The sequence below is a fragment of the Bombus vancouverensis genome, chromosome 1 (assembly GCF_051014615.1).
Source record: "Bombus vancouverensis nearcticus chromosome 1, iyBomVanc1_principal, whole genome shotgun sequence".
Lineage (NCBI taxonomy): Eukaryota > Metazoa > Arthropoda > Insecta > Hymenoptera > Apidae > Bombus > Bombus vancouverensis.
This window is the reverse complement of record NC_134911.1, coordinates 21465471-21490723: the sequence shown is the minus strand read 5'-3', so window position 1 is coordinate 21490723 and position 25253 is coordinate 21465471. Positions and strand designations below refer to the sequence as shown.

The 25253-nt window shown below is 35.8% G+C and overlaps 1 protein-coding gene across 3 annotated transcripts in view; it reads left to right on the top strand.

Moving 5' to 3' along the window:
• The window catches only part of GluRIB (Glutamate receptor IB), a 338467-nt gene that overhangs the window by 220677 nt on the left and 92537 nt on the right, over positions 1-25253 (top strand). For all 3 annotated transcript variants that reach the window (XM_033337843.2, XM_033337844.2, XM_076622463.1), the window contains exons 3-4: positions 11434-11561; positions 15990-16119. In XM_033337843.2, the coding sequence (XP_033193734.1) occupies positions 11434-11561; positions 15990-16119 (258 nt within the window). The remainder of the gene's footprint in view (positions 1-11433; positions 11562-15989; positions 16120-25253) is intronic.

Here is a 25253-nt window from a genome sequence, read left to right as displayed (position 1 = left end):
TAGATAGATTATCACCTAATGACAAAATCCGCAATCACTTAGTGACCAACCCGATATCTACGCTAATAACGTTACTCTCCTTTGTATCCAATAGTCATAAAAAATATTTCAACTGCAAATTGTTAATTCCCCTGCGGAGATTCCTCTCTAAACTGCATTTCCCTTGGATGTCTGTGCTTCTCCTAGCCCGGAAGCGCGTGTTCGCCTTCCGCCACAGGAGTGGCTGCGGAATTCTGAAAACATAATACACCTACACGATCACGTCGAGCTGATATTCACTTTGGCTCTCGTATATAACCGTTCATCGGTGAATTCTAGAAATCTGGCGGCCGAGCTACTGCAGTAACTTTGCTCGAGGCCGAGATAATCGGTAAATCGAGGAAACTTTCTCTATTGTGCGGCGGTAAGTTCGCGGCGAGGAAGGGATCCCAGGAAACAGAGGCCCTGATAATTCTGATAAGAACGCCGTGTACAGGTGTCTGTATGTATGTGTACGTGTATGCACGTACGTATGTATGCGCACGTAGACCGTAGAGACGGCTGTTAAAGGACAAGTAGGAACACGCGTGATAGGACGAGTTAGCAACTTAAATGGCCCGTGAACCGTAGTTGGAATTACTTGTTGTCTAGTTGCTAAATATAATACGAGGGGACAATTCCAGATACGCGTCTATATTTGACGCTAAATTACGGTTTCGAGTGTCTTAGAAGACGGGAGTAGAACGCGCAACCAGCATCGCGTTGCTGCTGCCATCGCATTGTCGCGAGTAATATTCGTTGAATTGAAGATCTAGTTGCGTTTACAGAACCCTCCGAGCAAGGAAAGTTGGTGAGTTTTAGCCGAGATCTTGTATTTTATTGAATGTGAAAACACCATGCTTTTGTTGAATTCTGTGTGTGGAATTTATAGTAGCGATTACTAGACTGATGAAATTTACGAAAATTCATATTTTTATAAATATAAATAAAAAATGTTTTATATATAATTATTTTTCTAATATAATTACGAAATTACTTCACGAAGGTTTCTCATTCAACAAATCAAATACCAATCTCATACCATTAACACACCTGAAGTATAGTCAAAGTATAGTCAATAACCATTTCAAACATCAAACCTTCATCAAGTTTTATTTACCTTCTATTAAAGTAAACTTGGAACAACTTGCGTTTCATTCGAATTTTAATTCATTCAATCTCCTCTGAAAACGTTTTCCATTCACAAACACGCTTTAATTTCCATACATAATTAGTGGTATCTTCAACTTATTAATTATAAAATCTCTCATTTGATGAAAGAGAAACGGAAGAACGCGGACAAATTCGTACGACTCCGTCTCACATCGAAAAAGACTTCCACTAACTTCTAACGTTTCATTAACCCATTTCCACATGCATGTCGCGTGCGTGATCAAGCTCGTTAGTACAGTCCCGTCAAGTGGGAATCATGTTTTTTTCCCTCATTTCCTTTCCTTCTTTTTTTTCTTTTTTGTCATCAAGTAGTTCCGCGAGAATCGTCCGACTTTCTTCGTTCCGGGTCACTCGAGATCTCGCGGAGGGAGTTTGGTTACATTACGGACCGGGATGTTTGAAACTTTTCGAGTGAAAAATAATTCCTGCAATATTCGAGTCTTCCAGAAGAATTTCCTCGACGACGAGTAGCGAACCGTTCCCGTTGACGGCCCCTGCGAGTTACGTCCCGACTTCTGGAAACTTTTTCGCGCGGGAATACCACGCGGGAATAGGGGTCAGACGGGGAAGAAAAGCTTCTTGAAATAATTAATAAGTACACTCGACGCTTCTATGACACGTGCAACTTCTTTGTTAACGGCTGAGCCGAACGCTTACGAATGTATTCTCGGAAGAAAATTCTAGATAAATTTCCACCTTTAGCTGTGGCTATAGAATATTTATAATAAAAAATGGCGGTTTCTTGAATTTTCTGTTCTGGTTTGGAATTATTCTATTTGAAAGAGAAGAATATTTAATAAAATGATTCTTAACATAGAACATATTCGTATTATTTCTCGACGGTTTGTTATAATCTTTTAATTATACCAGTTAAAAAAATATATTTTTGGTAAATGCTACAAGGTTTGGCAAGAGATATTTACCCGCAAATAAAATATTAATATGTCGTTCTATTAACAAAAAACGAGGCAACAAACGTTTGTTCCTCCAGCAGTACATTCAAAATTCATTCTATTCGAAACGATTATTCTCCTGTTCCATTTTATTAAAGAATGACGCGCATTTTAGATTTATAATTTTAAAAAAAGCAGTTTGTAACAGTTATCACAAGGACCTTGTATAACTATAAGGAATTTTAAATGGTAAAAAAGGAGGGAATACTAGTTTTTTAAATTTACTTTTTATATGGTCCATGGGACATTCAGTGGCAAGATCTCCCAGTAGAAATCTTCCTGTTCGTTAAAATGTAAACTATAAAAGCTACATACTAAAACACTGTAATATCGTAGTTTCAAAGCAGAATCGTAAAAGTGAAAGTACAGGATAGGAAAAGGGAACGAGGTCTATCGGTAAAACCCTCAGTGACGTGGGAAAGCCGCCATCGCATTTACCATATTTGGGCCTGGGTGAATGATGGGCTGCGTTGGTATATAAAATAGCGCGAATGAACGGTTATAGGTAGAGAAGGTGAAAGGGGATTTTTCTTTAATATAAAAGAGAGTTGTAAGTCGCTAGAGCTGTCGTACGTACTTCGAGACGTAATATTTGTCGTCATATATATGAATTTTCTATTTCGTATAATTTATTCAGTAAATATATCAAACCATATGTATATCGTTTTGTGTTAATTGCGATATAATCACGATTATTTCGATGTTTTTTGAAGAATTCGCATTCAGTAAAAAAAAAGTCTATTAAAGTTTTATTCTCCCCGTAAGATTACTTTTCATGAATCTACAACATCCTTCCAAACATCCGTTTTAATTACAACACGAAATTGTACTTCCAACGATAATCCGCTAATATTTATCAGAATCAAGTTACTGATTTAATTTTAGTAACCATTGTATCATAATATCGTACACGTTTCAATTTTTCTTTCCATTCTCCCACTGAACTTCTTCCTGTTTCCCTCGTTTCACTCTATCGCTTTCCATTTAACTATTAACTACCTTTCCTATTAACAAACAAATAAACAAACTCTAAAATCTGTTTCTTTAATCGAGAAACACAGATCTCCTTACTCAGAACCAACGTGCGGATATTCATGGAAATTCATATCTTTATGAATATAATTTAGGAAATGGAACCTAGAGAGGAACTTGTTCCAGCTACTAAATATCCATAATAAATACCACACTTCGAATATTTCATATATTTTTTGCCCATTATGCGTATTCCGTGCATTTCTCAACCTCCAAATTTCTCACAAACGTATAAAACTATTACTCGTGACGTTTTTCCTCTGAGCCCTCTCATTTATCACTAGCACTAGTAACCAGCCTGCGGATATTTATGCAAATTCGTACTTTTATTGTAGTAATTACAGAAGTGGAATTTAGGGAGAGATTTATTTCATCCGCTAGATAATATAACGTGTACGTACTTTATTTTAAATATTCTATAGAATTTTACATGCATTCTCCTTAGTTTGGAATTTTTCATGAATGCATGAAAAATCCACGATCTATTAACACGTAATGAACCCACTATTATCTGTCATCCGTATTTCGCGATATCGTTAAAGAAACGCGAATCATTTAGAAAATCTATTTCTTCCGAGGACATAGCGAATATTCTCGTTTATCGACGTCAATTTGTTAGACGAAAGACGCGTTACAGCCCGAAGCGAAGGGTGTGCATCGTGCGGTTGGCTGGTGGGTGAGGGTGTCATCTGCACGGATGGCAACACCTCCGTGTGTGCATAGGATGGAAACTTCGCTGGCATCATTAGTCTGTCCGAGGTCGGCAAGCAAGCGTAATCTATATAATAATAGACGTTAACTTGTTCGAACCAATACGAGGAGTCGATAATACCATGACCATCTGCTGCCTATTTTATCGCGAAACCCTTCTGCATACTTGTCGCAACTTTGGAATATGTATTTCGTAGGTTGGAAGGGAGAAACAGGTGTTCTTCGGTTATATGGTTGCTCGTATAATCGATGTTGTTTATTACCGGTGAGGGAAGGATACAGAAAGTTATGTTTCACGGCCACGCGAGACCATATTAAACAACTCCATCGAAACTGGTCATTATTAATTTTTGGAAAATTATATAGATGAATCGTGTACTCTGGTTATGGCGAAATGCAGAAATTTGGATAAAACAAAGTGGATCGGCGCTGATTAGGAATTGTCTATTTCCTTGTGAAGAAAAGTACATATCATGTCGTATACGGCAATGAGCTAATATTGGAAATTCTTTCAGATTTTACGATTTTACGAAAAGAACATGTTTTTGTTTTTTATTCATATCGAAAATATTTAGTTCTGGCTTCTGCAAATTTTGTAATTCTCGTTTCAGCTTCTCGATAAAATTATGAAACACTAGAAGAAATATACTTGATCTTGTTGTACAAGAATTAAGAGTAACGAGATTAAATATTCAATAGCATTTCTATTCGTTCGTTCCTTCTTTTAATTCGATTTTATCAAGTTTTATCAAGATTTTTAATCCTCTTATATTAACAGGATCAGGATCGAATTGAAAGTTAATAATCAAATCAATGTCAGTTAGATCAATCTAAGAAGATACAAAGTATCGGAGAAATATAATTTTAAATTCTGTTTGATGGTACTTTAAACCAATACATCGGTAGTTCGATCGCGCGGATCAAATAGGATATTTCCTAACATCTCCGAGTTTCAGAAACTGTGTACGTTAAAGTTTCGTAGGCTACTTAACGTACACAGGACCAAACGATCCGGAAGCGGAACTAGCGAAAACACCGAGCGAATTCGAGTCGGCTAAATACGGCTCGTAAATGTTCCGATAATTCGGCACAGTTGGTGGAACGGTGCGAAATCGTGCAACACGATCGATACACCTGCGGCGAACAAGCCGACACTCGATAAAACGGACAGAAAGGTTTTCGAACTGCAAAACGCGAAAAGGAGAGGCCGCGGTGGCGATATGATATCGAGTAAAGCAACGATTCAAACGTTTGGAGCTTCGCCAACCCGAGTACGCGAACACACCGAGTAAAAGAATCGTCTACACGAGAGAGGAAGAGCGGAAGAAGATACGCTTTGTATAAGATGTGAAGGGGAAAAGAATACTTGTTACTTCTTTGTTGGTGAATTTTTATATTTATATTGACAGACGTTTGGTATGGTACGTAGCTACGGAAAAATGATGGAAAATTCTGTCATTTGTGAATTTAGCTGTTTGTAGGTAAACTGAATCGTGTACGTTCAAGTTGTAATTTTCAGTCATACTACGGTTGCAGAAAATTTAATGAACCTATTATTACTAATTAATATCTCTTTTACGTTATACGATCATTTACTTCGGTAAACATTTTTTTAGTAAAAAAAGAACTTCAAAGAGAGAGTAAATCAAGAATGAAATTTATAGGTGAAACGAGATAATGACACGGTGTAGATCGTTCATTGATGGTTAACACGTTTAACATGTTGTATAAACGTTGTATTAACATACGAGTGAGCCTTCCTTGTGTTTTGTCATCAATACGCCTTTCTTTCTTGTCGAAGTTCAAAGTTGAAGGTTTATGTTAATCGGTATAGGTGTAAAAATAGATGCTTTAGATATAAAATCTGTTTTTGTATTTATAAGAGTTTGATGCTTTAAATGGATTTTATCGACGATGTTAAATATAAATAGAAAATACGCGAGGTTTTATGTGTAATTTAGATTTTGGATTATTTATCAAGGATAGCGAAGATACCACCGTAAATAGAAAACTCACGTTATATATTTTTGAAGAATATTTCTGAATGTTAGGAACGAAGAAGAAACACAGATCGATCGGAAAGGCGCGAAAGTTCGGTGACCAGTGTTTTTAAAAGAAGAAACCCACTTCCCTCCAATTACCGCGCTCGAGAACCCGTTTTCGTATTTGCATAATTCATGAGCTTCGAAAGTGGGCCACCGTATAAATCCCAAAATTCCGATAGTTTGCCTCCCACAACGTTATTCGAATTCCATCGAAGAACTTAACGGAAGAAATTCCATCTTGTTTAATGAAAATGAGAAAAGAAAAAGATCGAAGGATAAGAATGTCAATGAGCAAGTCAATTCGCTAGACAATTTCCTTTGTTAGGAATCTCCTATAAGAATGGAAATTGAACCTTTATTGTGAAATTGAACATTCGACTAAGACAATCTGTTACATACGTACAATATATTTATAATAAATTTCGTTACGTATAAATTTCTTATTTTTCTTTTTACATGTTTTAGTTATCTCAAAGATAAAGCGCGTCATATTTACATTACAGAAATTAAAATCGATCTAAATGACGTTGATGCCGATTAAAGTACGATCCGATGTTCTGACGAACTGTCATTTTGTCGAATACGACAGATCGATTAAACATACAGAGTATCGTAAAATATTAACAGAGATTAATTATAGTCGATGAAAACAGTTCACGTACAAAAATATCGTTTGAGACTTACTTCGAAGCTATAAATAATTTTATTTTACGCTAGAAATATGCTACTATCAATGAATTAGCCGACAAATCATTCTTTTTATCCCACTCACGCTTCATATTTCTCACTCTGGTAGAATGGACAAAATGCTATTCACATTCTGTCATTTGCTTAAGTTCGTGAATCTGGGATGAAACTTTCTTCATCATTCTGATGCCTAGCATTAACGCTATAAATATTTCCCACGTGTTCTGCGACGTTCTACATAAATTCTTCTGAATAACTACGTGCATTTCCATCTTCACGTGTTTCATTCGTTACAACACGCACCCGTTGTAACCACAGCATAACAGATTAAAACAAGTAAAAAGAAAGAGCTGCAGAATGTTGAGGCTCCACTGTGACGAACCGCAAACACAAAAAGAATTTTAACATAAAACAAGGACAAAATATTTTTCTTCATTCCATTGATAGAAAATGACATTTAAGGCGCATCACATAACTAAAGAATATCACCATCGGGGACCAAGATAAAAACTACCGCAAGCCGTTAGAAACAATAGAGTTTTTCAAAGAACGATATGAAAATGGTACGCAACGGGGGAGCCAATAAACTTATAACTTGCTAAAAAATAAATTCTCGGATCGAACACGATCCTGAAACATCTTTTCTATAATATTTTTTTTAACCCCGCGATTAGACCGACGAGGTTCATGCCCTTCTGAGGGGGGGGGGTGGCCCCTCATTAACTATTTCGTTGTTATCGTTATTGTAGCAACGCCGCAATTTCGGCAGAATTACACGCAGCCTACTTTATTTTAATTATTCTTTTATGCGGACTGCTACGCGGTACCTTTCGCGGTCGCGCCCGTAGGAAAAGCAGAGGGACGCAAACGACCGTAGATGAGGAGATGTAGACGAAAGAGGGGACTGCATGGGAGGGGTATGGGTGCAGAGGGTGGCGAGGTGGTCAGAAGGGGCGGACGGAGGGATAGGAGTACGAGAGAAAGGAAGAAAAACTGGCCGGCGGCGCAGCGACGCCTTTTATTTTTGTTACTCCACGGGCAGCGCCGCGTGTACGCTGCCGTTTCCAGCAGAATTCAGAGATCCGCGCGGCGCTGTGACCGGCATTTATTGCGGCCACCCCCAAGGGTGCATTTATATTCATAAGCATAATGGGGCATCGTGACGTATACGGTCGCGGCACGCTCGACTCTGTCCCTTCGCTCTTTCATCATTATTAATTCCACTGGGCCCCGTTGCGTCCCACGAATTCGTCTCTGCTTTCGCCTTCGCCACCTTCGACCCTCCAACCACATCCTATTGATCTCTAACTCGACCAACAGCACACGACCTTTGATAACGACTGCTAGAAAGTCACTATTTTTCATCATTTTTGTATTACTCGGTACTTCATTTCTTTAAGTTTCTATATTCTTTCGAATTTTTAATTAGAATATTATTCAGTTGTGAAGATTTTTTAAGTGCAGTAACGATGGAAACGGTGTAGTTAAAACGAAAGCCACTGTCAAATCGTAAAAGTACGCACATTTAGATAAGATTTGTGAGTCGTATCGTAAGATGAAGCTACCCCTGGTACAAAACACAACAAAGTTATTGAAACATTTTACTTTCGCTATTTTTCGCTAATAGTTTAATTAGACGATTACGTGTCAAGCTCAAAGTGGAGTGCTCTGTATAAGGACGATTCTATATGAAAAAATAAATTAATATATTAGTTGATATACATAGTTAAGCGTTAAATAACGTTAGTCTGCGCAACGTCCGCTGGATTTTTCCTACTCAGGCAGCCGTTCTAAAGCACTGCACGGCATTAAGATTCCTGTAGCGAATCCGCATTTTTGCGCCTCTCTATTTACGATTTCACGGCGAACGACTCTCCAACCTGCGGTTTCTTCCTGATCTATTTGCACCTCGTCGCGCCACTTTACCGCCCCTCTAGCTTCGCTCTCCGATCTATCCCATGCTTGATTCGTCGTCAGCTGGCGAACTTTGCGTTCATTAGTTTTTCAACCCCTACTTCTGTCGTATAACGACGCGGGAAGTCCTTCGCCACGAGAACCTTCTAATCGATATGCGATGCCGCGTGTTGCATGCAAGTCGTTGCGTCAAGTAAGCGAGAAGGATGCACGACCAAACCTGCCTAGCAAATGGCCGACCTATTATCGGCTTTGCATACGTACCGACTCCTTTTTTCAAAAACACTGCCCCGAGAAGAAGACTGCTTGATTCTGGGCACGTTTTGCTTTTGATAGGGGCGACGTACAGCTAGCACTCCTCGCAAAGATACGAGAACAGACGTGTAGTGACTCGTGTAGGTTTGACGAGGTAGAAGTTGAATTTTAACGTGGGTAGTGTGAAAAGACAGATAATTGACGAAGTTAAAGACGTAACATGACGAGTTGAGAATCACAGTGGCGTATGTAAAAAGTTTACAAACAGTGGTTCTTCTCTTTAGTACAAATATTAGTTCCTCTTTGGAAGAGGGTACAGCGGAGACACGAAAGGGAACTTGGTAAATAGTTGATGAGGAGGTAATATAATTTTTAAATAAATAGTATGAGAGGATCGATCGTAACCGATGATATCAAAGTAATACGAGGAGCTAAGAATCATAATGGTGTAAGTAAAATATTTAAATACACGGTTATTCATATGTTTTGCAGTCTTTAGAAGAATTATCCGCTTAATTCGGTAATGAAATAAGTTAGAAGTTTAATATCCTGGCATGGTTTGTTAACTTTAAAGATTATACGTAGGTTTTTTTACGATGGTAAAAGTAAAACATCGTTTTACGCAAAGTAGCAGTGGCCTGACTTTATATCACTATGACTTTAGTCCGCGATATGGAGGTTGAGCTAGGATTAAAGAATGGAAATTATTAAAGCTTATAGTGGAGAAAAAAGTGTGTTGTTTTAAGGTGCAGAAGTTAGGTACGGAAGGTTATTCACAAAGTTTGACGAGTTTAAATGTTTGTATCTGTGTGTTACAGGGCACATTATAGTATTAATTGGATATACGGTTTAAAACTAGCTCGCTATTTAGGGAAATTCTCCATTTATGTTATACGAATGTCCCATTGCTCTTAAATATGTATACATTATGAATCAATCAGCTATTAATTGCTGCTGTTACACATATTCGCAGATTAATCTATCCGACGAACAATTTTCCCTGAATATGTTTCTACATTTAATATCGGCAAAAAAATGAAAAAAGAATTCAGATTCCCGAATTAACGCAAATTAAAAATAAAAAATGAAGAGACGAAATTAAAAATTACGAGCTAAGAGATAAAATGAAAAATATGAAATTAAAGATTAAACATGAGAAATTAGCGGCTGGAAATTGAAAATTAAAAATTAAAAATAAAGAACTGAAGATAGAAAATTATAAATTAAAGGTGGAGAATTAAAAACTAAAAAATCACAAATAAAGAATTGAAAGTAAAAAATTATAAATTACAGATAGAGAATTAATAATTGAAAATTAACAATCGAGTAGAGGTAAAAAATTAAAAATTGAACATCGAAATAACGTTCTACCTGCAAAATACTTTTTTACTGTAGCTAGCGTGATAGATGAGCAAAATTTTCATGTTAATGAGCTGTTACTCGCGCAATTCAACGCGAGCGCTCGTGAGCGCGTGCATTACGCGCGGCTGTAGGAAAACTCGCGCAGACAGCGAAGCGTTCGATGGAATTCTCTTCGCTTTGTTCGCTACCCGATAATGAAAAACAGAGTTATTGGACTTCTGGCTATGCTTTGACACCTTTGAATGGATATTACACGTTTGCCACTGGGCGAGGCAACGAGAAACGCAGCTTGCGAATGAAATTACGCGTGAAATGCCGACGCGGCTCGTTGAACTTTGTCGCATGATTTTCGTGCAATTCGCTTCGTTTACTCGTTCGTTATTCGGTCTGAGAGAGGGTATACCTAAATGGCGGTGATCATTCTTTTATGATAATTGACAAATTATAGCGTAGTACTTTTCTTTTACTACCGATGAAATTAATACTTTTATGATATTGTTTGGCTAGATTTACGTTGCAACATGTCCTATACATTATTCTGGAACAATCGCACGAGTAGTTGTTAAAATTTTACGTCATATAAAATCATGAGAAATTATGCGTAACAATATATCATTTTAATTCCGAGAAATCGTTTAAAGACAATTACAAATAATTTCAAGAAATAATAACACCTAACGATGTTTCTTACAATTACAGAAAGGATTGAAGTTTATAGCTATATCTCTAATATATGATAATTTTCAATTGCATCACTTTGCTATAATTTACAAATCGTTACTGCGATAATCAAGAAAATACCATCCTATCTGTACAAAGTCTTCGATACATATATACATGTGTGTAAGAAATCGAGGAATGGAATTTTGTAGTTATTGATCTCAATTTACATTAATTTTGTGTTGCGTCATTTTTCAATAATTTCCAAGTCGTTACTGCAGTCGCAAAGAAAATTCCATTGCATTCGTCCGAGCTTTTAAACATTCATAATACCTATGTGTATAATAGAAATGAAAAAATAGAGATTTATAGTTAGCAGTTTATAAAATAAAATATACATTTATAGTTATCGTCTGTCATTTATATTAATTTTCAAATTCCATCCCTCTTCGATCATTTTTAAGTCGATACTAGTATGGTAAATGAAATTTTGCACGTGAAATATTAAATACATCGAGTGGAATTAAAATAAAAAATATTAATTACATTTCTTTTGATCGTTATAAATTAATAATCGATGGATGTAGAAATTTTAACGAATCGCATGTGCGTGTTTGTTGCAGTCTGCAGTCAGTTTAGCAGAGGGGTGTTTTCCATGCTGGGTGCCGTGAGTCCGGATTCATTCGACACCCTCCATTCTTATAGCAACACGTTTCAGATGCCTTTCGTGACGCCCTGGTTTCCCGAGAAGGTAAATAGCTTTCCCAGCCTGGCTAAATAAAAACTTATAATATCGCCGAAGGGAAAAACGCACCGATATTTATTCTTATCTTACCCACCCCTACGTCTCTGCTTATTTTCACTTATCGGCCTTCGACGCTTATTTTTATCGCTTTTCTCGAAGCTCAGCTGCATCGATAAAAAACTAACGCGAGCTTACGTTCAGCAAGTTTTATTAGCGAAAACGTCTTTCTTGCAACGTATAATTTGATCAGGATTTCCGATGAAAATGGAAGCGTTCTTTTTACAAGTAAACACCGGAGACAGGGTAAATTGATAGATTAAATTCTCAGATTTAAATTACAATCTGGATTAATTTTTTGTTGAACGATTACTTTTTAATCTGTTAAACTCCCTTCGTTATCGACTCTTTAATACGAAAGTGGATTCGAAATATATCTCCAATCCGGAGTATTCTATCCCTATAATGCAAAGTATTTCTAACTTATTTGGGAATCAAAATTCTTTTTCTTCGATCGTATAGAAATACCTACGTATCAAAAAACCACAGATAAAAGTTATTTTTTGAATTTTGTCACTTATGGCTTCCAGACTCGATTAAACAAACAATCGATCAATTATACAAATTGATCAGTTTATTTTTAGTGAACTGAACTACAAACAAAAAAAAATAAAATTAAAAAACGTTCCATCGCAAAAGGCAAAAAATATAATTCACTGATTACCAAAGAACAAACATGTGAGACACCACTGTGTCAAAGGAAAACGAAAGATACCTCTCATTTCAAATCACCAACAATCTCAACAACTTAATTCAACTCAGTCCGTAATTTAATCGGCTAGTAGAAACTGTCCACCTTCCCAGGCAACCTTGTCAAACTTTTCCGTAACTACCATACGTACATAGGTATATTCGTCGTCAGTTGACGCGCGCCATATTCTTAGAAATTGCTGCGGGTTTATCCTCGAAGCGGTTATCCAGCATTCAGTCAAACTAATTTTGCTTTCGTTTCTCTTTCCTCTGATACCTGGCGTAAACAAACGTATAGACATTACCGTGTACGAGGAAATTCGAATGAAAATCGATAGAGATTCATCGTGGTGGTCGATAATTATCAGTTTGCGGACAGAGCTTGCTCGATCGACGTACAACCGCTTTACATACACTTTCCTATACCTACCATAGCTTCATCCATAAATACATAAATATGTATGGAGTGTATACAAACATATTACAATTTGAATTTCGAAATGAATTGGTCCAGTCGAAAATTTATTCGCCACGTCGAATTGCAAACGGTGGGTGCATTTATCGGGTGGCGGCGTGGTAACGCCACTTGCAAAACTGATATCGTACGTCCATATTGGATGAATGGCGACCCCGTATATTCCAGCCAGGATATAAGTGTGCGTTTTTATCCAGCCGTGTTTCGATACGTATGTACGTGCAGGGTAAGCACGCATGAGCACGCAACACGATCCGCACAACGAATGTCCATGTCGTTTAAATGCTAATCGCGTGGTAATGCTAATTCGAAGCCCTCTCTTCTTTTTTCTTCTTCCTATCTATGCTTCCCACACCACATTTCCCTTTCCCTACAGCGACTGGTCAATTACGGTTCGCGAGGAGGAAACGACCATTTATATAAGAGCAGATCTTTTACAATCTCTACCGATCCATGCGGTACAGTGGCTCATGAAAGTATTTGGACGTTCGTCATGGAAAACTTTTACGTGTACATTGTGGACGTTATATAAAATATTTCGAAATTTTCTTGCCAATGTAATGAGACACGACTGTCACGATTAAATTGGTAAATTTTGAAACCAATCTGAAATAATGGAATGTAATCTGCGGAATGGAATGGAATGTAATAATGAAATGAAATCTGAATGTACATATAAAAGCTACAAGATGTGAAGATGTAAACGTATATTTAGTGAAAAATTAGTATATAGCATGAATAGCTAATTATGACAAGTATTAGATACGATCCTACTGAATATCGAGGTTGATTAATATACAGGGTGGTTGGTAACTGGTGGTACAAGCGGAAACGGGGTGATCCTACGCGAAAAAAGAAGTCGAAAATAATTTTTATTAATTTATATTAATAAAATAATTTATATTTAATAAAATATAATAAAATATTATAAAATAATAATTTATATTAATAAAATAATTTATTAATTTATATTTATATTAATATTTATATTAATTTAATATTAAACATTTTTTTTTTGTTTTAATTTTTCCATCGAGACAACGATCTACAGTGAGATCCGTTATAACGAGACGCGATAAAGTGCACGCGTACCGAGCGAAAATTCAAAGTCGATTTTCTCGAAAACAAAGCCTCGAACGAAAAATTTTTATTCTATATTTTCGACTTCTTTTTTCGCGTAGAATCACCCCCTTTCCGCTTGTACCACCAGTTACCAACCATCCTGTATAATGGACAATCGGGTATTTAAATACATTTGTAATTTCTGAATTGAAATATAAATCGTTCAGAAGCAGCGTTGATCAACTCAGGCAATTAAGAAATACAGAGAAATAATGATGTTACAAAACACTATTTTTTAAATCTGTCTTAAAATTTACTATCATTGTAGTTATGTCATTCTCTCGTGATTAATGAACTTGCGCAAGTAAGTAATTTGTTTCTTGTCGGTCAAATATCAATCATGTATTTATGTAATGAAATTAGAAAATTAATGAAAAGTGGAGTCGATTAATTTACACCTTTTAACAGGTTCATATAGAGTATACTTGTACTAAGTACCTTATATATGGACTTTCAGATTTGTTTCAAACTTTATCAACATAAACACGACAATCGAGTCTTATAACGATGTTAATGAAAATTCAAAATGTTTCACATAATACGCATGATACATTCATAAAAGGTATCTACTAGTGTTCGAATACTTCCGTGAACATTTGTACAATGCTAGTTTCTCCTGGCATCTTACAGAATGCGACGTGTTCCTTGTTATTGCTATATTTCTTCCTCCTTTTTCTGTCTCTTCGTAAGGGATTATTCTGTTACAGCAGATATTGGATGACGGAAAGTTGCTTCTGTAGTTAGCTCAGGAAACTTTAATGGCTAGCTATGGTCATTTTTACCGAGAGAAATCCCAAAGTGTTACCCTAATTTTTTTATGAGACTTCGTGACATGGTAGAGCTTGAAAAACTGAAACTAATGGCACACGGTTTTTGACAGTGGATTTTTTAATAGTTTATAAGATACGTAAGAGTAGATGATGGTTTTGTAACTGTTCCATCGGATGAAATTTCATTAAAAAATCATCTTGGAACCTCTCTTTGTCAATTGTGGGACGGCTTACGAAAAAAAGACTTTAAGTTACTAAATCTTATAAAAACCTACACCGTTTGTTACGTTTTTAAGTAACTTATGATTTTTAATGATTAAAAGTCATTGTGTTGTTTGAAATATATCTTTCCAAGAAGTATTTTTTAATTAGATGTACGTACAATTTAAAGTTTCGACAAAGATTTATACGATTATTCAGAGGTATCTGGATACACACGTGTTTTTTGACGAAATGTATTTTAATTTACAAAATTACAGATGAAACGTACTGTCACGACTTTTATCTTCATAATTATCATATCACGTACAAGTGAATTAAATGGATTTCTGAAAACTAATATTTAATAATAAAACTAACATTTGCAATTGTCAAACCTATTACGATTACAATGTTTCTTAATTGTCAATTTTGTAAATTTTTAAATTGAAAGCCAGATAAAAAAAGGTTTTTCTAACTTGACAGTAAGACTTTTGATATTGATGGAAGCAGTAATACTTAAATGATAAATATATATAGTAAGCAATAGAATATATTTCTATTTATTAAAATGTAATATAATTTTAACTTATAGTGTACCACGAGTCCATAAAGAGATAGTAAGTTCCAATTCTGTTCATTGATTCCCGATCAGCTATAATCTTCGTTTCTTTTCAAGTACTTCAAATACTATTCTATAAATTAATATTACTACAAATCGACTTATCATAAAGCATCCAGATACTTACGAACTTTCGTATGTGAAAAAGTTCCTTCTTCCTGAATGCAAAAAAAGCACCAACGATCCCAAACGAAAGCGTAATTCGCTTAAATCGGCTGGTTACTTCGCAAGGGAGAAAGAAAGCTGGGGAAACGGTCCGATATTACGTAGCAAGGAGCTTTGGAACTGACCAACATTCGCGCCACGGTACAGCATCGTAAATATTTACGGTTACATTTACACCGGCGGCGTTTCCGTCCTCGTCGTGTTCGCTCGGAAAAACGGCGCCGTTCAACGGTTCACCACGCGTCCCCACAGTTTTCGGTTCTGTTCGTCCCCCCGACCGAATAAAATCTGAAAGTCGAAAGCGTAAACGTGAATGTCCGCCCTACGTGTTTCAGGTTCTGACACCGTCCTCAGGTCTCTTGGATTTCGCCATAAGCATGCGTCCGGATTATCATCGCGCTATCATCGACACGGTGCGATATTACGGCTGGAAGAAAATCATCTACCTCTACGACTCCCACGATGGTAAGTCGCCGACCTTTCTCATGCATTTCTCATTTTACAACGTGCCCCTATAGGCCACACAGAGATCTTGCTCCTTGCGTTGTATACGGATGTTTCTATTTTTATTTCACTCGCTAAGGATCCGGTCCCCGGTGACCGTGGTTCGGTCGATATAGAGAAAAATCGACAACGTTCGTCCGTCTAACGTATGCATCGTAATCGCAGAATGATAATGGACGCGTTGGGAAACGAGAATTTCTTCATTCTTCTGGCTCTATCGTGAGACGTGTTTAAATCTGCTGCGTTTTTTGGATTGTCGTTAACAAATTTCTTAAGACCGAGGGGAAGATGAAAGGATCGTTGCCGATCTACGTGATTTCGCCTCTTGAGTACATGCTGAAGTTTCTTTTGAAGTGCTGGAAATATTTTTATTTGTTAAAAGTAAGAGTGAGATTAGAACACAAAAATTCGAGGATCAGATGGGTTGAATCGTGGCGGTGGATTATGTTGTACGTTAGTTGTACGTGTTTAGTTCGAGTTTGAAGTCTTAGATTTGTACTAAGTGGAATAGTATCAAATAGTATCATGTGTTTGTAAGTTTGATTAAGCTGACTGTGTTTCTTGTTACGCAGTACTCTTTTAATTTCTGTTATCAATTGGATGTTGACGACATTTGACATATAATTCGTATTCACAATTTAAATGGGTATCGACAAAGTAAATAATAAATAAACTACGAATGTTTATTTCATTCATTTATATTGATGTGCGAAAGTATATTGCACATCAATATAATTGCAAAAGTATGCAGAATATTCAGAAGTATAGAAGTACGTGTTGCAGTATGCAATTACAAGAGATGAAACAAATATTTAATTAAGTTTCGTCCCTTGGGGTTTTTTCTACAAGTATAAATTTATATAAATATCCGCAGTATTTTTCTGGTTTCAACCACTGGACACTCTAAGTCTTCAAAGACACTTCCAAGCCTTCAAAGGAAGCGTAAAGGAAAGCAAAAATATGGAAGTTCGAGCACTTGTGAATTTAAATATTCTGAAAGATATCCCCACGGTTCTGGAATTAAAATATTTGAATGATGTTTTGAAATTTTCGAAACGTCGTAGGGCAGCCAGAAAATCATAATAAATTAAACAGGTTTGGATAAGTTTCTTTGAAGTTTCTGGAAGTATATAGTTGCACATATATGTACATGCATATGTATATAATTTAAAGTTAAGTTAGGATGAACAAATAAATTTATTAAATCCGTTTTTATGCAGTTTAAATGAAAATTAATTTCTCTTACTTTTGTTAGACGTTATCTTGTTATAAGTTTTGCTACACATAAATTCTAAAATAACGTATTTGGCCACATAGGAAATCAGAAGAAACTTCAAGAACGTTATCATTCCAAACAAAATAATTCGACATTTCCTATTTCATGTAAATCGAAGGTTCCTTCACAGAATTTAAAATTGCGATTTATTCATAGAAAGAGAGTTACAATTTGCATGTATAATCACCGCACTATATGTGATAAAAATAACTGAAGGTTAATCTCTTCCTCGTTTGTTACGTTTCTTATCCTTATATCTCTAATGTCAAACGAATAAGTCACGAATAAATTTGACGAAAACTGAAATGTTTATTACTGCCGTGAATATCAGATGGCCGGGGCCGATCTTCAACGCTTGCACGGAAAGGAAATACATTTGCATGCTTAACTACGACACTGTGTTAATTTTAATTTCATACCGACACGGTCTAGTAGTTCGTAGAAATGAAATTTTTCATCTCCATCGTGATTCCGTATGCAAACGAAAATGTGGGCGACATTGAGTCTCGACGAGCGTGCTAGAAACCATGACACAGTATAATCTGTGGTATTTTTCACCGTTTACGCGACCTAATATTCTCGCAAGGAGTACGCATGTATAAATATCGAACCGATATAAAAATTCTCCAATGACATTGAGCTCTAATTATTTCACTATTCAAAGTGAAAACGTTTAATGGAAACCTTGCGATGCTATTTTCATCAAGGATACCAATCCCCCCCCCCAATAATCTCGCGCGTAACTGATAATAATTGCTACTTACAACGTTCGCGTACTATTTTATTAATAGTTAAAATGAAATCTTGTAGGATAAATTGAATAAGTACAAATGACTAGTTTTCATAATGCTATCAATGCTGAAGAAACGATATGTATGAGATCAGTCTCTAGATAATATACATATGTGACTGTAAAAATGAAAAAAGATAAAGATTATCGTATCTATTGAATTATCTATTGTTCTCTAATCCAATGTCTCGATAATTTTTACAGCTAAAAAATTCTACCAAATGTCCAAGTTGGACAAATTGTGAATGTGAAATATTAAATAAAAAAAAAAAAAATAAAAAAAAATCTGATAATTTTTAGATTCCTCTACAAGAAAAATGAAGAACTCGGCGCAGAATATTCTATTTCGATTTTAATGTGCTCTATTGTGTTGCGTTTCTTGAACTAAATGAAAATTATTATTCGCATGAAACATAGAAAATGGAGTAGTTCTAATAATCTCCAACTATTGTATTACATCGAGCATTGTTACAATGAAGCGAAAAACCTTTTTCTATTTATTATTATCGATCATTTCTGTATCATTGTACTAGCATTTGTAATCTTTCAAATTGCTAATTATTAATTCCGATACTCGTCGATTCGATTTTACTTGAGAGATTCGAACTACGATCTAAGAGACAACGTTGCTTATGGAATTACTTAATAGTTTACTGCAGTTTAATTTATTTCAAAGTCACTTTAATATTCTTCCTGGACGATCCATAAAACAATCACTTTAGACAGAACGCAAGACGTGCAATTATTCGACAAGGAAAATGTAAAATCGCGAAATGTAAAAACAATCGCAGTTTTACCAACACCGGTTGCCACGCTATGCTTGAAATGCAATTGTGTTGCACGAGATTACTGTCTGTAGGTTCGAGGAAATAATTTGGCCTCGAAGGTCGAATCAGGTGAATACTTACGCGCACTCAAGGCGACGTTTTTCCTCTTACTTTCGCCATTTGCGTAAGCCGTTGATATCGCGATTTTGTTACGGCGTAATTCCTCTATAATGATCATATCTCTCTATCAACATATACATCAACCTCCATATTAACGATTTCGCGTATTTTCAACGACGTAGTTAAAAGTTTCGCGAATTCGCCATGTACACGATATTTGGCGTCAATGTACGGACTTACGACGTTCGAAGGTTGGAAAATTTCTCTCAGCGCGTGGCAGTAAATAAGTAGCATAATTGTTTAATAAATTGACATTTATCAATGCCGAGGGATTGCAACGAATACTAAAACATTGCTATTGAAATTATAATAAAATACTTGATAAAGTATTCGGATGTATTTAAGCCACTGTGTCAGATATTAATAATTACTGTAATCATTACAATTAATAAAAATACTTATCGTAATTTATAACATACTATTGGAAATTTATCTGCATTTTACGTTTTACATATCGTATATCTTACATACGTATACGTATATTACATACATATACTATATAACATCGATCAGGAAGGAGTACTTTTATAATACATTTTGATTCTTTGTGATTTACAACGTGAAAATTGTTTCTACTTTTCACCAATAATGGGGAAATAAATTATTTAAATACCAATTATACCACTCGATTACCACTAATAAATCAACAGGCAAATTGTTTTCCATGTTTTCTCACTGATTATTACATCTCCTCGACGAGTTTCTAACCCGATTACCTTCGAATGATGGCAATCGCGTGTAATCACAAGATTTGCCTTTAAATCTTATACAACCGGCGCGACGCTTCGTCCAATACTCTTTATTACTTCTATTCATGCTTGATTCCAGATAATACGAATAATGGAGCGCGCCCTATGATCGTCTCGATTAAAACTGTCAACATTCGTTCGGCCAACGAGTAATTATTCTTAATGCCACTTATATGGTCTTAAATTTATCAAATTATACCATATTTACATGAATTATCACACATATAAGATGGATAAAGAAAAAATAAATTAATTGTTTTCTATAGAGTTCTTGAAGACATCTATTCCGATTTTCTTCTAAACTAACGAATGGAGCAAGGGAAATAATTTTAAATATTTTTAACAGTGAATAAATAATTTTCAACCTAAAACACGGTTACAATTATGTCTTTGTCATTATTGTCTTGAAAAAGACAGGTTTAGTTATAACACGGTAATTGCAAAGAGTAAAAAAAAGAACGTTTCACGTAAATGTTATTAATCCTTGATGTATAAATTATTTAATCGTCAGTTGTCTGATTTTTTCTACCTATTACACGAAAAATAATTTCAGATAAATTACACGAGTATGATATGTAGGTAATTTACTAATTACGTATAATAGAATCTTGTCAGAATTATTTACGAACGAAATGAAACTTACATTGCTGTACGATGAAATTTTCAACACGTGTATAACTGACACGAACCGTATTGTTTAAATTTTCGTTACAAGCTTAGATTTCAATTATTCTCAAACATGATCTTTACTGCTTTCTTCTTACGACCAATCTCAATTTTTCCAAATCTTTTTCACACATCATTCAATAAACTAATCCTTTTAACTGCTCAGAAAAATTCAATTTTAAGAAAGTTATTTTGTTTTAAAGGATATTGGAATATTAACGTGGCCGTCTGTATATGAACAAATTCACGTGTGTATAATTAAATGGTTTAGGATGAAACGGACGATCTCGAGGAAGGAATCACCACGAAAGCGCTCTAATCCTTGCAGGCGATCGAAACGTTAACTCTTGTGAAGGGGGCGAGAATTTAATTACTTAATGAAGCTAGTGGAACGGTCGTTCAACCGAAACTATTAATCACCAACTGCCTGCCTCGTGACCGTTCCGTGCCTTACCGGTTTCCGTTTCGTTATAACTCGGTCACGCGCCCGTTGTGCTAAATTATTTAGGATTCCCAGCAATTGCTCTTCTTCCACCATCGAACGATAAGAACGGCCATCGCGCAAACCCCACTGGGGTTTAATTACCGAATGCAAATGTAAATATACTTTAGGGACCATCGCGTGGCCTTTGTACGCAATGGTTTCTCTCTCTCTCTCTCTCTCTCTCTCTGTCTGTCTGTCTGTCTCTCTCTCTCTCTCTCTGTCTGTCTGTCTGTCTGTCTGTCTCTCTCTCTCTCTCTCTGTCTGTTTGTATGGCGGACGTCCTTTGCAGTTCGCCCTTTACCCTCGATTTCAGGTTGCATAACGTTGTACGATGCGATCTTACCCGATTAGTGCTACAATGTTAACAGAAAGAGGTAACAGCAGGAAATTGTATACGTGAATTGGGAAGCTTTAGCCTAGATTTATTGCTCCTTTATGCGTCTAGTGTAACGTTTTTTTCCCAACTATCTGTTTACCGAGTAATAGGTCTGGATTAACGATTTGGGATATGTAAATGTCGTAAATTAGGGGCGGGTTAACTGTTTGCGATTCTACGTCTAATTGCGGTATAATCCTGCGAATTTGTTAATATAATGTAGTTAGCATAGGGACGAATGAATGGTAATTACAAAATAATGATAAGACTTATTAACTGTATACATTGGGAAGAGAATTTTACTGTGTTTATTATATTAGGTCTATAATGACATCTTCGAAAGACAATATAATTTTTTTCTTAAAATATATATATTATTTATAGTTAGTGAATATATGATTTATGGATATGGTATTTTTTCAATCTGTATATATAAAATATGTGCGTGTATTTGTTTGAGTTATAACTTAATTTTGAGTATAAGAGGAAACTGTATAATGTGAAAAAGTAAGTTTGTTGCTCGGGACAATGTTTAGTACTTTAATCCGCTATAGAAGAAATAATATTCGATTTAACTGTATTCCTTGTAATGTGTATTTTACGTTTTAATTAAACATCGACAAAGAAAATTACGAGTTTTGCGATCGCAATTGCTACGAACAAAACACGTTATACAGTATGCAGTATAATAATTAAAAATGGGCACACGTATATTCTCAGTTTACCTTTTTAACAAAAGTATCTAATTGTTTATGTTATTCCGTAAAATATGAAAATACAGCTTAATTATGAACAACTTTCAAAAACAGGTTAATGAGCGCGACCTACTCGGAATAAAATATCAAATTTAACTGGGATTACCAATTGTTTATGCAATATCGTTGAAATTTCACTTTCAGATGTTTAACGATTTTATTAGCATAGATTATCGCGAATCGTTACATTCTCGCGTGCAGTTAACAGCTTTCAGAAATGTTCCCATTTCGTATTTTTTCCATTCAAATGAGATACTAATATGCATATATCTAAGTACATGCAGTGCAACAATCGATAAATCGATCTAATCGAGTGTTTAATAATATTCACGATCTCACTTACGACAAGCTTGCTCAATCAAACTGATTTGCACGTTTCTCTTATTCCGTGCAAACTAGTGACTTATTGCTATCACGGACGCGTGACTAGCACGTCCTATACGCTAATATTGAACGATTGTTTAAAATATTCCACGTTTATTAGATAATGATATAAAATTGGATAAAACATTTCAATGAATCATTTACATTTAACGCAGACAAAACGTTTAAAAATAAATTCCTTATCGCAAAATTCCTACTTAGCTCGTAGGATTTCTTGCAATTGTTTTTCTTTATTTCTTTTCCTTATAAATGTCCAGGTCCTTAAGAAATTCTTCGAAGGATAAAGTCTATTCCTTATAACTCCTAACTAAAAAAATTTTAATAAACAAAATTTTTCCTTCAAAATTCCCATCTGGTCCAAACAAATCCTTTTCGCAGAATTCTCAATTCGCGCAAAATACGTTTATTAATTTATCACAGAGGAATTTCCCGGACATATCTATCAACATTCATCTCCACTACAACCGCGACTCGATTTATACAAATTTCTTTGCAGCTATCGCAATTGTCAAACATACCACTTGGATGCCCATTCACCCTGCCAAAGCAACAGAACCACGTCTCAAAGGCTGTCTCAGAGTGTTTGGAAATGCATTTCTGCTTGGTCAGTTTCGCGTCACGAGTTTCGCTTTTTCTTATTGGAACCGCCTTCTGACTCGGCGAGGCTTCCCATTTCTTTTCGTCTTGACAGGTATCGTCCTTGTATCACCAAATTTTTTAAAGGTTACGACACCGTTGCAAGTCTTTGCATCTTCAACGTAAAAATCTTATCGTAGTTGTCGATACAAAAAATCCCAAACATTTCCTTGTAACTCCGTTACTGTAAAACCGTCGTAAGAAATTTCCCACTATTTTCTGGTTTCGGCAAGTTTCGAACGTTTGCTAATTTACGAAACTCGTTCCCGTCGTGGTCTAACCGTCAGGAATTGGTGCGTTCAAGGCCATCGAGTTAGAGAACCCTTGGTTACGCTCGGTCCGCTTTTTCTCTTCGCTTTGTTCAAGACGAAGGAACGTGTTTGGAAAGGATCAGAAAGAGTACAAACAGCGTTCGCGATCCATGCAGAAATACTTCGTGCTCCGTGTGTTGTACAAATTTCGTAAACTAATACCCTGACAATTTTATTTCGCCTGGAAAATGGCGTTGATCTGTCGGGATTAAACAGTGAGTTTAAATATCTGTTGGACTGATTATTTCGACAGAGTCGTTCAGATCGATATCAATACGGTTTTTCATCATCCGTGAACAGAAGAGAAGTGCATTTCCATCGAACGAAACGGAGAAACACGGAAAAACACGTGTTTCGTATTTGCCACATCAAATACGCGATTCGAATAAAAGTTTATTTCTCCTACTGCTTCGTTGTACCATTTCGGTATAATTACATGCGAAACTTGTGTAAATATCTTTTTTTCCTGGATGCAGAAGCGCGTTAAATAATAGCCGGAAATGAATGATGCGCGTTGTGATTCGATCATAATGGGAATATTAATTCAATTAAAATAACAGCGAGGCTGGCCAGTTGTTTGACTATCATATCGTTGGAGATATATAGTAGAAGCGCAAGGGAAACGAGAGGAAATCAATCAACACGGGGAAAACATGTAACAACGATTCCCATATTCGATGTTCGTATTTCCCATTTTATATCGATAGTAAAATTGCACGGGTGTTCGAGCTTTAATAACTTTTGCTCGAACGGAATCGTTTGTTTAACAATGCCTCGATGTTTTTAATGAAAACGTGCGAGAGCGTGCGTTCAATTGGATCAATTAGAAACATCGTTATGCGTAACGTCGTGCGAGATTCGAATGGATCGGATATTATCGAATTTCTTCCTTTAGTGCGTTTTATTGCGGTTCAATAAATTTGGCAAAATGAATTGTCGTATGAGGTTTATGTTTGGAATAATCCTATACAGGGACAGTAAGCTTCAAAATCTCTGGGTATTTGGTTAATTGGCTGCAGCATTGAATCAATAGCGTAAAAGCTGGTTCAATAATTTTATATCGTTCCTTTTTGCTTGCTATTAGCCATTTTCTTCGTTAATACGAGTTATATTTATTGTAAATATATGTAGATCAAGCGAAATAAACATATATATTATATTACATGTTATAGTACATGGCTGGCTATACTTGTTAAATATTCATTCATATATATTTACGTATATATTATATATTTCTATAAATTCATTCATCAATTTTTTGACGATCCTGCAATCACTCTGCAATCATTGACTCATTGACGATTCTACCACTTGCTAAAGATTCACTGACGATTCTCTTACGTTTCTCTGGTATCTGTCTCACGTCACATATTATACAATTTTTTCTACTGCAATCTCAAATATTTTACACGTGGGTCATAAGCCTAAATCTTCACGCTATTCGCGCATATTCATGGAAATCGCTATTTCGTTTTCTTTCACTCACTGTCGATGTTCAAGCACTCGTCGCTCGACGATTCCCTGCATCCGCAGATCATTCCACGCAGCTTCTACAATTACAATTACGATTCTTCGTATCGGATTACCGGATGTACATGTGTGGAATTCCAAGTATTAATTTCGAGATCTCAACTTTCAATGTTCAATAGACTAATTATAATTACAAAAGTGTTTCTCTTCAGAATAAACAAACGAATGCAAGAATTCCCAGGGAATTCCCG